The sequence below is a fragment of the Camelina sativa genome, chromosome 3 (assembly GCF_030686135.1).
Source record: "Camelina sativa cultivar CO46 ecotype springtype chromosome 3, ASM3068613v1".
Classification (NCBI taxonomy): Eukaryota; Viridiplantae; Streptophyta; class Magnoliopsida; order Brassicales; family Brassicaceae; genus Camelina; species Camelina sativa.
This window is the reverse complement of record NC_141882.1, coordinates 16,861,200-16,872,152: the sequence shown is the minus strand read 5'-3', so window position 1 is coordinate 16,872,152 and position 10,953 is coordinate 16,861,200. Positions and strand designations below refer to the sequence as shown.

The following is a 10,953-nucleotide window of genomic DNA, read 5'->3' as shown; positions in this document are numbered from 1 at the left end:
AGAGTGAACCAGAGGCTGATTTAGGTGAAGAAGGTGAACCAGCAGTCATGGGAGAGATGTTAGTAGCACGCAGAGCTTTAAGTGTTCAGACTCATCCAGATGATCGAGGGCAGCGTGAGAATCTCTTCCACACCCGGTGTATGGTTCAAGACAAGGTCTGCACCTTGATCGTTGATGGTGGTAGCTGTACTAATGCTGCTAGTGAAGAGATGGTACAGAAGCTTAATCTCAAGACCACTTCACATCCAAGACCTTATCAGCTATAGTGGTTGAATAACAAAGGGGCTTTAACAGTTTCACAGCAAGTAGTAGTGAAACTCACAATTGGGAAGTATGAAGATGAGCTGTTTTGTGATGTGATTCCGATGAAGTCCAATCATATTCTTTTGGGAAGACCATGGCAGTTTGACAGAAGAGTGTTTCATGATGGCTACACCAACAGGCAGTCATTTGAGTTCAAAGGACGCAATGTCACTCTTCTACCACTTACACCCAGCGAGATCTACAAGGATCAGCTTCACATGAACCGCAAGGATACAGAGAAAGAGTCTCACAGCCTGTACATCAATCACAGCGAGTTCCATAAGCTATTTGACCCAGAGATGACCACATTCATGTTTGTCTACAAAGAGACACTTGCTAGTACCAAGCCAGCAGAAGAGCTTCCACGCGAGATGATAGAGATTATAGAGGAGTACAAGGATGTATTTCCAGAAGAGATACCTCCAGGCTTGCCTCCAATACGTGGGATAGAGCATCAGATTGATTTGGTACCAGGTTCAGCTCTACCAAACAGACCAGCTTACAGAACCAATCCTGTAGAGACTAAAAAGCTGCAGAAACAAGTAGAAGAGTTGATGAACAAGGGACACATCAGAGAGAGCCTCAATCCATGCGCAGTACCAGTCTTGCTCGTACCAAAGAAAGATGGTTCATGGAGGATGTGTGTTGACTGTAGAGCTATTAACAATATCACAGTGAAATACAGACATCCGATCCCGAGATTAGATGACATGCTGGACGAGCTATGTGGGTCAACAGTCTTCTCAAAGATCAATTTGAAGACTGGGTATCATCAGATCAGAATGAAGGAAGGAGATGAATGGAAAACAGCTTTCAAGACCAAGCAAGGGCTCTACGAATGGTTAGTCATGTCGTTTGGTCTCACCAATGCTCCTAGCACCTTCATGCGTTTAATGAATCATGCTCTCAGACCTTTCATTAGCGTCTTCGTGGTTGTGTACTTCGACGACATCCTCATCTACAGCAAAGGTCTAGAAGAACACTTAGAACACATCCGCCAAGTTCTAAATGTTCTTCGTTCTCAATCCCTCTTTGCTAATTTTTCTAAATGTTCGTTCTGTACTACTGAGGTTGTCTTTCTAGGCTTTGTTGTCAGTGCAGAAGGAGTTAGAGTGGACGATGAGAAGGTCAAGGCTATTAAGGAGTGGCCAACACCCAAAAACGTGGCAAAAGTCAGGAGTTTTCATGGACTAGCAGGATTCTACAGGCGATTTGTCCAAGACTTCAGTACTATTGCAGCGCCACTTACAGAAGTTATCAAGAAGGATGTAGGATTCAGATGGGAGGAACCACAAGAGAAGGCGTTTTCAGCCTTAAAAGAGAAGCTTATCACTGCCCCTATTCTCTTACTTCCTGATTTTATGAAAACTTTTGAGATTGAATGTGATGACTCCGGAGTGGGTATAGGTGCTGTTTTGATGCAGGATAGGAAGCCAATCGCTTACTTCAGTGAGAAGCTAGGAGGATCGACGCTAAACTATCCTACATATGACAAGGAGCTGTACGCCTTGGTTCGGGCTCTTCAAACGTGGCAGCATTACCTGTGGCCAAAGGAGTTCGTTATTCATACTGATCATGAGTCCTTGAAGCATCTCAAAGGACAACATAAGCTCAACAAGAGACATGCCAGATGGATGGAGTTCATAGAGACTTTTCCCTACACGGTTAAATACAAGAAAGGTAAGGATAATGTAGTCGCATATGCATTATCCAGGAGGTACACTCTCGTTTCTACCTTGTCTTCTAAGCTTGAAGGTTTTGATAAAATAGTAGAACTTTATGAGACTGACATCGATTTTGCTGAGAGCTATGGCAAATGCCATAAGTTTGCTTTTGAAAACTACTATAGGCAGGATGGATATCTATTTTATAAGGATCGATTGTGCATACAAGGAGGATCCATAAGGGAACTGTTGATTAGAGAAGCTCACGGAGGTGGACTAGCTGGACATTTCGGAGTGTCAAGACTCTACTTGGACTGCAAGAACACTTCTATTGGCCTCAAATGAAGAAAGACGTTGAGAAAGTCTGTTCTAGGTGCCATATCTGCAAAATGGCCAAGGGTAAAGTACAACCCAACGGCTTGTACACTCCTCTCCCTATCCCTTCTCAACCTTGGACTCATATTTCTATGGATTTTGTTCTTGGCTTACCTCGAACCAGAAATGGTAGAGATTCGATTTTCGTTGTGGTTGACAGGTTTAGAAAAATGGCTCACTTCATTGCCAGTCACAAGACGGATGATGCTGTTATTGTAGCTAACTTGTTTTTCAGGGAAGTAGTACGTCTGCATGGAATACCTCAAGTAATCGTTTCAGACCGAGATACTAAGTTTCTAGGACACTTCTGGAGAACGCTATGGGCTAAACTCGGAACCAAGCTATCATTCTCAACCACATGTCATCCGCAAACAGATGGGCAAACCGAAGTGGTGAACATGACGCTATCTACACTCCTCAGGACCTTAGTGAAAAGCAATCTCAAGTCATGGGAAGAATGTTTACCACACGTAGAGTTCGCATATAATCACGCTAAGCATTTTACTACTCTATTCTCTCCTTTTGAAATCGTTTATGGTTTTAATCCACAATCACCTCTAGACTTGATTCCTTTACCTTTAAGTGTGAAGTGTAGCTTTGATGGCAAAGTAAAGGCTGAACATGTCAAGAGGATACATGCTAAAGCTAAGGAGAACATAGAGAAAAGAACCAAGCAGTACGAGAAACATGTGAACAAGGGCAGAAAGGAGATCGTTTTCGAAGAAGGAGACTTGGTGTGGATTTATCTACGCAAGGATAGGTTCCCAGAAGAGAGGAAAAGCAAGCTTCTACCACGAGCTGATGGTCCATTTGAAGTCATCAAGAAGATCAACGACAACGCCTACTAGATTGATCTTCAAGGTAAGTATAATATATCTTCAACATTCAATGTTTCTGACTTGCTTCCTTATTATGCAGATCCCGATTTGAGGACAAATCCTTTTGAAGAGGGGGAGGATGATATGATCGTGGCCAGCAAGGAGACAGAAGCTGCAGAGAAACCAGAGATCGTGGGAATGATCACTCGTTCAAGAGCTAAGGAGATGGCCAAGGAAGTTCATGCACTCATAACTGATGGGTCATTCAATCTACCGAGGATACAAGTCTTCAACATATCCACCCTGAAGACTTCACCAGGTAATGATAACTAGATAACTTAGGTGTGTCTTTATTCTGATGAAACAATACATGAGTCAACGTATGCATCATTATAATTTGGATATTTATGTCATTAGTTATGTGAGTATCAACGCATATGTATATACCAAATGATATATATATTTTACATATCTAAAATTGTAATCATTATCTTACGCGAGAACAATTAAAGTTTAGTTATGTACATATCCTTGCCTACCAAAGACTTAACAACTTCTCGTATTTAGGTCGATTGAATAGCTTGATGAACCAACCAGAGGCTCTGGTTATGAACTTTATGTTCCTTGTTTTGAAAATGAAAGGCTTAAAGCTCCTAAAGTGAGGTTGTGGCTACAATTAATTATAACCAGATTCTGCTTGTTGATGCAATCAAAGTGTGTAAATTTAGAGAGAGGGGGAAGAAAGAAAGTGAATATATTTTGTGTTTTGGTTTTATTCTTGTGGACATACATCATTCAAAAACAAGAAACAAATACAGCAAGTCAAAACCATCCAATAAATCATCCACAAAACAATTCATAAATAAGATGTTAAAGATATAATGAATGTATAATCCAACACAAACATACAAAAAATACATAATAAAAAAGAAAAAAAAAAACACACACAAAAAAAAAAAAGTTATCCGCGGGGTACTATCCTAGTGTAATTAATGATGATATTTTATTTTGCATATCATTGAGAATTGTAATAAAAGGAAATATGTTGTTAATATTTGTGGAGAGATATCATGTTTTTTTTTTTCAACCTTCAATCCAATTTATGCATTGTTTTTACTTTACTTCTCTTTTCAAAGAAAAATCAGATTTATATTATGTTTACACTTTACATGATTTTTTCCCCTGAGCGAGCGAGGGAGTGAATAAGTGACGCAAGAGCGTTGCCGTTAGGCCTGGCAGGGACACATGGCCGAATAAAAAATAAAAAAGGGACAGAAGTGTAATTTGAGAATATTTCCTCGGCAGCAGGCTGCAAAAAGCAGTAGCAGTGTTTGAGGCTCTGTTGCCACATTAATGGCCAAATGTGACTGAAACAAAAAACGACAAAAGAGACAAACACAGCCCTTTGGACGTGAAGGCTCTCTCCGTACGTATACAACATTCTCTCTCTCCCCTCCCTCACAAAACCATTTCTTGGCTCTCTGCTCCGTATTGTTTCCTTTGCTTTACTCTCTCTTCTCTCTGCTCCATATTGTTTCCTTGGCTTTACTATCTCTTCTCTCTTCGTTTCTACACACTTTTACTCTGTTTTTGATCTGCTGTTTGGAGAGAGATTCATGGGTTTTGGAGATTCTAACTTCGGACGAGCTTCGGATCGTCGACTTCCTCCTGATTATGGTTCTGATGGGTTTCTTACAAAGAGTCCAGACACAAACCCGTTTCTCAAGAATCAGTGTTACAGCAAGAGTGGTGGTGCTCTGGATTTGCGTAGAAAGCTTAACAAAATGGGTATCTCTTGTGACATGAGCATTTGGACCATACCTGAAGAAGAACCTTTCCGGGTCGACCCGGGTGATTTCGGGTCTAGAGCTAGAACTCTTCGTGGGTCTTCTGGGTTTGAGCAGGAGGATCTGACTGGAGGAGCTGCTTCTCAGATTCATCATGATGGGTTTCGAAACTTTTCCTCTGTTCGTCTGCAAAACAACAACTTTCATGGAGCTTCTTCTCCGGAAGAGCTTAGATTGCTTGGCTTTTGATAAGTACCGAAGTAGCTTATCAAGGAGATAACAGAATTTGAGATGAGAAGCAGAAGAAATAGAGGTTGAGGTGAATAAATCAGAGGGAAGAAGGAAGAAGAAGGAGAGAGACGATGAAGGAAGAAGATGACATTGTTTTGATTAATTTCGATAATGTTTTACAGAGAATGGAAGTGAGATTAAATACAAAGAGACTTCTAAGTATTTTGGGCTTAAACAATAAACTAAATAATCAAGCCCATTAAGGCCTATTAAGCTTCTTGAGGTCGTATCAATACTTCCCTCTCGAAGAATCAACTTGTCCTCAAGTTGAAAGTCTCTCGCTAGTCTGCACAGTCCATGCTTTACACGATCATCTCTCGAGTTGGATAATGTCCCTGGAGTGATGTAGTAGTTTCTCAACCGTTTCTCATAAACCTGCAATGACGACACTCTCATGATCACAATAATTGTGATCACCCAAGTGCATAAGAGACATACACCTATGATCATCTTTACTTCAGTCCAACCCCACATCGCTTTCTTTCTTTTCTCTTTCTCGCTATAGGCACAATGCTCAGGCAATCCAGTTAGGCACCTAAACCATGAAACTTCTTCACTTGGTTGTAGCTCCGGTGGCCTCAACTTGTACATAATGGGATCATCCTGCAAATCTTTTTCTTCCCCGTCAGACTTGAACACTCCGATTTCAAAACATCTTACAATTATGTCTTGAATACCAGCTTCCCATTTTGTAGCCTGCTTATCACGGATTTGACCTTGAAGGAAATACCACCTCTTTAATTCGGATAACACTATAGTCATAACATCTAGGCTTCTATCCTTTTTTCCTCTATCAAATACCAACCATCTACACCTACTACTACTCGCCCCTGAAAGATCCATCTTGTCCTCAAGATGAAGTGACAAGCGCTGATTGTTCTGTAGCAGCGATGCTAAAGCTTCCAAAATTACCCAATTACACTCACTATCTAGCTTTTGTGTCTTCTCCTTGGGTCCATTTAGGAACATGTAATGACTTTGCTGTATCTTCTGGCTTGACACTAGAAACTCCTTACCAAATGTTTTGAATCCCCAAAACTCAGCAATGTCCAGTTCAATATGTATACTACTCTTCTCGAACCAATCCCACAGAAGCTGACTATCTTCTAAACCACCACACTCGCATACACGATTAGCTTTTCCATGATCCATTGGTTCTTTAATGTCGTTGCAAACTTCAATATTAGCATCGTGAACAATTATATCACGACCAAAGCAAACCACTAACCAATCTAGTTCAACTTGTGCAGCTGAGATTCCACCTGGTTCCCAATTAAAGTTAGCAGGTACAAGGTTGTAATGTAGTGTCTTGCCTGTTCCAGCTTTACTTGCAGAAGTAAGAACCTCAGCTTGACGACATTGCAGATCCTGAGATGTTGCTTGAAACTCCTTGACCCTACTAATGAATTCCTGAATCCTTCGTAGAAGTAGATTATGATTCCCATTAGACCCTTCACCGATTGTTCTTCCATTAACATCATGGACAACAAGACTCACTTCCCCAAGCTTACAATATATTTTCAGTCTCCTCCGTAGATGCTTAGCAACATCAACCATTTTATCAAAACCAGAAGATTCCACTAACCAGTCATGTAGAGCTTGGCCAGCTAAGAACCCACCAGGTTCCCATACTTGGTTATCTTGAAATAAATCATTGAACAGATTCTTTTTGGTACCCACTTGAACAGAGAGACATCTGACATAAGCCACAAACTTTTCCAACAGCAGACCTGAGTCATTCTTTGTCATAATTGAAACGGTATCAAGCTTGAAACTCTCTTCTAAGCTGTTTCCATGATTAGCTAATTCTGCACCAAGCTTCCCCGACACATAATTCTTAGGAGGGAACCAAAGTAATTCCTCTTCTTTACCCGCTCTCTTCTCTTGAGAAGGACCCTTCTCCTGCAATTGTTTGAAATGAGTTCTAGATTTTGCAGAACAAGTATAACCAAATCGCATACCATAGTTTGCCAAACATGTTGCCAACGCTGAACTTCTCTTTCTTGATCCCCTCTCGCATTCGAATCTTCGTTTCATTCCATTATTTTTCACCTTTGGTAACGGCTTTGGAGATGTTGCATAAACTTTGGAATCCGGTGTTGATGCCGAGATAAGGTCATCAACACTCACATTCAACTGATTCAAAGGAGGGAACGCAAACAATTGAGAGCTGTTTTTCACCTTTTTCTTAGCAACTACCCAAGAGTAATGCTTCGATCTGAAGGAGGCTATCACCACTCGATATCTTTCTCTTGACCTTCTTTTCTGAAACTCGTGGAATCGATGCTTGAAAAGAGCTCTTCGAGTTCCTCTTTGTTGCTTTTCCTTTGCCATAAGAACTGCTATCGAACGGAACCTATCATCACCTAGGTACAACTGATTCCGTGGTGAACGAACTCGGAAGGCCAGATGCAAAGAGTGATAACGATGATCCTTCTTCATATTTCTTTTCCGAGCCTTGTGATAGCTTTGCCTGAAGCGCATCCTTCGCTTTCTGAAATTTTTAGCAACAAATGGATCCTTAAAGGTCCAATCTGTGTAATAAGCCTTTTGGACTTGAACGCCCACCACTTGTTCAACAGATGTCCCAAAAGAGATTTCTGAGGTCCTTTGCGGTGTAGGATCTGAGGGTGGAAGATATAGACTCGTCGTGATGGTTTGTTGCCGAGATGGTGGAAGATCCGGATTCACCATGGTGATTTGAGGAACCGATGATGGAACAGATGAACTCGCCGTGTCGCGTAACCAGCGCACATATTCATCGTACTGCGCCCTCAGCTTCACCCGGAGCTGTTCGATCGTCTCGCCAAGCTCGGCAGAAGACGGCGACTGAACGAGATGAGCAGCTTGAGTAGTATAGTTCTCCATTGTTTTTTTTTTTTAAACTCTCAACGAAAGCACCAATTGATAAGTACCGAAGTAGCTTATCAAGGAGATAACAGAATTTGAGATGAGAAGCAGAAGAAATAGAGGTTGAGGTGAATAAATCAGAGGGAAGAAGGAAGAAGAAGGAGAGAGACGATGAAGGAAGAAGATGACATTGTTTTGATTAATTTCGATAATGTTTTACAGAGAATGGAAGTGAGATTAAATACAAAGAGACTTCTAAGTATTTTGGGCTTAAACAATAAACTAAATAATCAAGCCCATTAAGGCCTATTAAGCTTCTTGAGGTCGTATCAGCTTTCAAGGTTCCTTTAACCCCAACAGATTCCAAGAGATGATGGCTTTTAAGAATGTTCCCATTGTTAAGCGTATCTCACGTCCTAGTCTCAGAAGCGTCTCTTGTGGCAACGATGCGTTGATGTTTGAAGGAAATAAGGTTTTTCGAGCTCCAGCCGCCATAGAAGTTTACAGAAAGCTTGGACCTTTTTCTACAAAGGATAGTCTGATTGGGAACGATGAGTTCAAGGGTTCGTTGATGGCTGAAAGGAATAAGCTTTATCAAACCCTATCCGCCATGGAAGGTTCTGGAGCTTCTTATCCAGAAGAGAGTACTCAGATGAGAAGGTATTTGAAGGAAGATGAGCCTAAGATCAATGGTGGTTTGCCTCTGGATCTCGTCTCAATGGTTAACAGTTACGGATCTGTGAACTTGATGGCCAAAGATCAGATTGGTTGTCGAGTTTTGCAGAAACTGGTCGAAGAAGGAACGTTTCATGAAGCTTCTAAGGTTATATTCCATGAGATCATTGACCATGTTGTTGAACTCTCCATGGATCCTTTTGGGAATTACATCGTCCAAAAGCTGTTAGATGTGTCTGATGAGGAACAGAGAACGTTGATTGTGAGTGTGTTAACCTTAAAACCAAGGGAGCTTATCAGAATCTGCCTTGACACTTATGGGTAAGCTTCTCTTTCTACCAACTTTGGTAAATTTGAAAACCATTGATTCATTAATTTAGTCAACAAGTCAATATAGAGATGGAGATATTTCATCTTTTGAGGATTAAGATGAAATCTTTTTTGTTTATGGAAATATTTGAAATCTCTGCACATTAATAAAAGAAGGAATTTGATTTGTACTTTTTGCCGTTTTTGGACAAACCAAATTTGCAAACTTCAGGAAGCTACAAGAAATAAAGCTGAGACCTTTAGGATAAAAATCCACTGGTTAATGCGTTTTTGTATTCTAACTTCTGGCTAATTTGTTTATGAATCAAAACAGGACAAGGGTTGTACAGAAGATGATTGAAACCGTGAAAACTAAACAGCAGATTGCATTGGTGAAGTCAGGTCTTAGACCGGGCTTTCTTGCTCTTGTTAAAGATCTGAACGGGAATCATGTGATACAGAGTTGCTTGCAGTTCCTTGGTCCTAATGACAACAAGGTTTACTTCAATCACCATCTTTTTGTTTCCTACTTAAGCTTTGATTAAGGATGTGAACTTTGGTGTCAGTTTTTGTGTTAGAAGCTGTTACTAACTATGCTGAAATTGCTGTCACATATCATAATTTCTTTTTTGTTTCTTACTTAAGCTCTGATGAATGTTGTGAAATCTGGTGTCAGTTTGTGTTTGAAGCAGCTACAAAGTACTGTGCAGAGATAGCAGTTCATCGCCACGGATGCTGTGTGCTTCAATGCTGCCTTATAAACTCTGTTGGACCACAACATGAGAGACTCGTCGCTGAGATATCAAGAAACGCACTTCATCTTTCACAGGATCCTTTCGGGTTAAATCCAAATCTAGACTGTATACTCAAAAAAGTTTCTTAATGTTAAAGTTGTATAGTTTGAAAAACTCTCTTTATGATTTGTGGAAATGGACAGGAACTATGTGGTGCAGTGCCTAATAGAGCAAGAAGTTTCTGCAGTGAAGTTGCTGGTTCAGTTTAGACTGCATTACGCCGAGCTAGCGACTCAGAAGTTTAGTAGCCATGTGATTGAGAAGTGTCTAAGTATGTATCCAGAGAGTCGGGCTGAGATCGTCCGTGAGCTCCTCTCTGTTCCAAACTTTGAATATCTTCTGCAGGATCCTTATGCGAATTATGTGATCCAAACAGCTCTTTCTGTAACCAAGGTAAAACCATACATATTTTATACAACTAAAAGCTTCCAAAAACAGAAATTCACATGGGTTTTGGGGTTGGTTGAAATAGGGAGCTGTTCGAGCTAGATTGGTGGAAAAGGTTGATAGGTTTGGGAAACTACAGTCGAATCCTTATTGCAAGAAGATATTCTCCAAGAGCATCTTCAAGATGTGACTTTGATTAGTACCCAAAAAAAAAACAGTTGGTATTTTGTATTTAAAGACCGGATAGGGCTTTAGAAAGAGACAATCCCTTAATGTTTTTGGTGTCAGTCTCTTCTTTCGAAGTGACTAACCTGCTAATCTGTGTTTTAGGCCATTACTCTTTCATATAGTAGATATATAAGAGACTCTCTCTCTCTTTCTCTCTTTTTGCATTATTTGGAACTCAAAACAGACAACCAAAATAATAAACAAGGTTTTGGCATAACATAACTAAACAATGTGAAATTCATCGAAAACAAATATGGGTGACCACTTTAATATGAGGTCAAATCAGTTTTTAGTTGAAAGAAATTAAAACATAGAAACATTAAGCCTGATCAAGAACATGAATCGCAAGTACCAAAGAGTTTAACGCTTCAGTTAACAAAATGACTAATAAGAATTTTAAAAAATAGATTATTTAGAAAACCATAGGAAATGAAAATCATAGAAAATGGATGAGAAAACAAAAGCTTTAATG

General features: G+C 40.2%; 2 protein-coding genes across 3 annotated transcripts; one reads left to right on the top strand and one right to left on the bottom strand.

Annotated features, from left to right (window-relative positions):
* The first annotated feature begins 4,635 nt into the window (after nucleotides 1-4,635).
* Nucleotides 4,636-10,637, top strand: LOC104779107 (putative pumilio homolog 10). 2 transcript variants are annotated; one of them, XM_087506267.1, is made up of 6 exons: nucleotides 4,636-5,188; nucleotides 8,422-9,084; nucleotides 9,407-9,569; nucleotides 9,749-9,912; nucleotides 10,010-10,259; nucleotides 10,339-10,637. In XM_087506267.1, the coding sequence occupies exons 2-6, from the start codon at nucleotides 8,459-8,461 to the stop codon at nucleotides 10,441-10,443; spliced, it is 1,308 nt and encodes a 435-aa protein (XP_087362393.1). In that variant the 5' UTR covers nucleotides 4,636-5,188; nucleotides 8,422-8,458; the 3' UTR covers nucleotides 10,444-10,637. The 2 variants fall into 2 exon arrangements, with proteins under 2 accessions (XP_087362393.1, XP_087362396.1); XM_087506270.1 differs by having other exon boundaries at nucleotides 4,762-5,174.
* On the bottom strand, nucleotides 5,311-8,301 carry LOC147947034 (uncharacterized). The gene is made up of 2 exons (XM_087506260.1): nucleotides 7,200-8,301; nucleotides 5,311-7,140 (listed from the first exon to the last, which is right to left on the bottom strand). Exons 1-2 carry the CDS (start codon nucleotides 7,200-7,202, stop codon nucleotides 5,338-5,340), a joined length of 1,806 nt encoding a protein of 601 aa, XP_087362386.1. The 5' UTR covers nucleotides 7,203-8,301; the 3' UTR covers nucleotides 5,311-5,337.
* Nucleotides 10,638-10,953: the final 316 nt, after the last annotated feature.

What these genes read in the sequence shown, in the direction of transcription:
- LOC104779107 (XM_087506270.1), top strand. Translation starts at nt 4,777, where the DNA reads ATGGGTTTTGGAGATTCTAACTTCGGACGAGCTTCGGATCGTCGACTT. An exon ending in GGAGCTTCTTCTCCGGAAGA is followed by an intron (nt 5,175 to 8,421) that starts GCTTAGATTGCT and finishes AGGTCGTATCAG; the next exon opens with CTTTCAAGGTTCCTTTAACC. An exon ending in TTGGTCCTAATGACAACAAG is followed by an intron (nt 9,570 to 9,748) that starts GTTTACTTCAAT and finishes ATCTGGTGTCAG; the next exon opens with TTTGTGTTTGAAGCAGCTAC.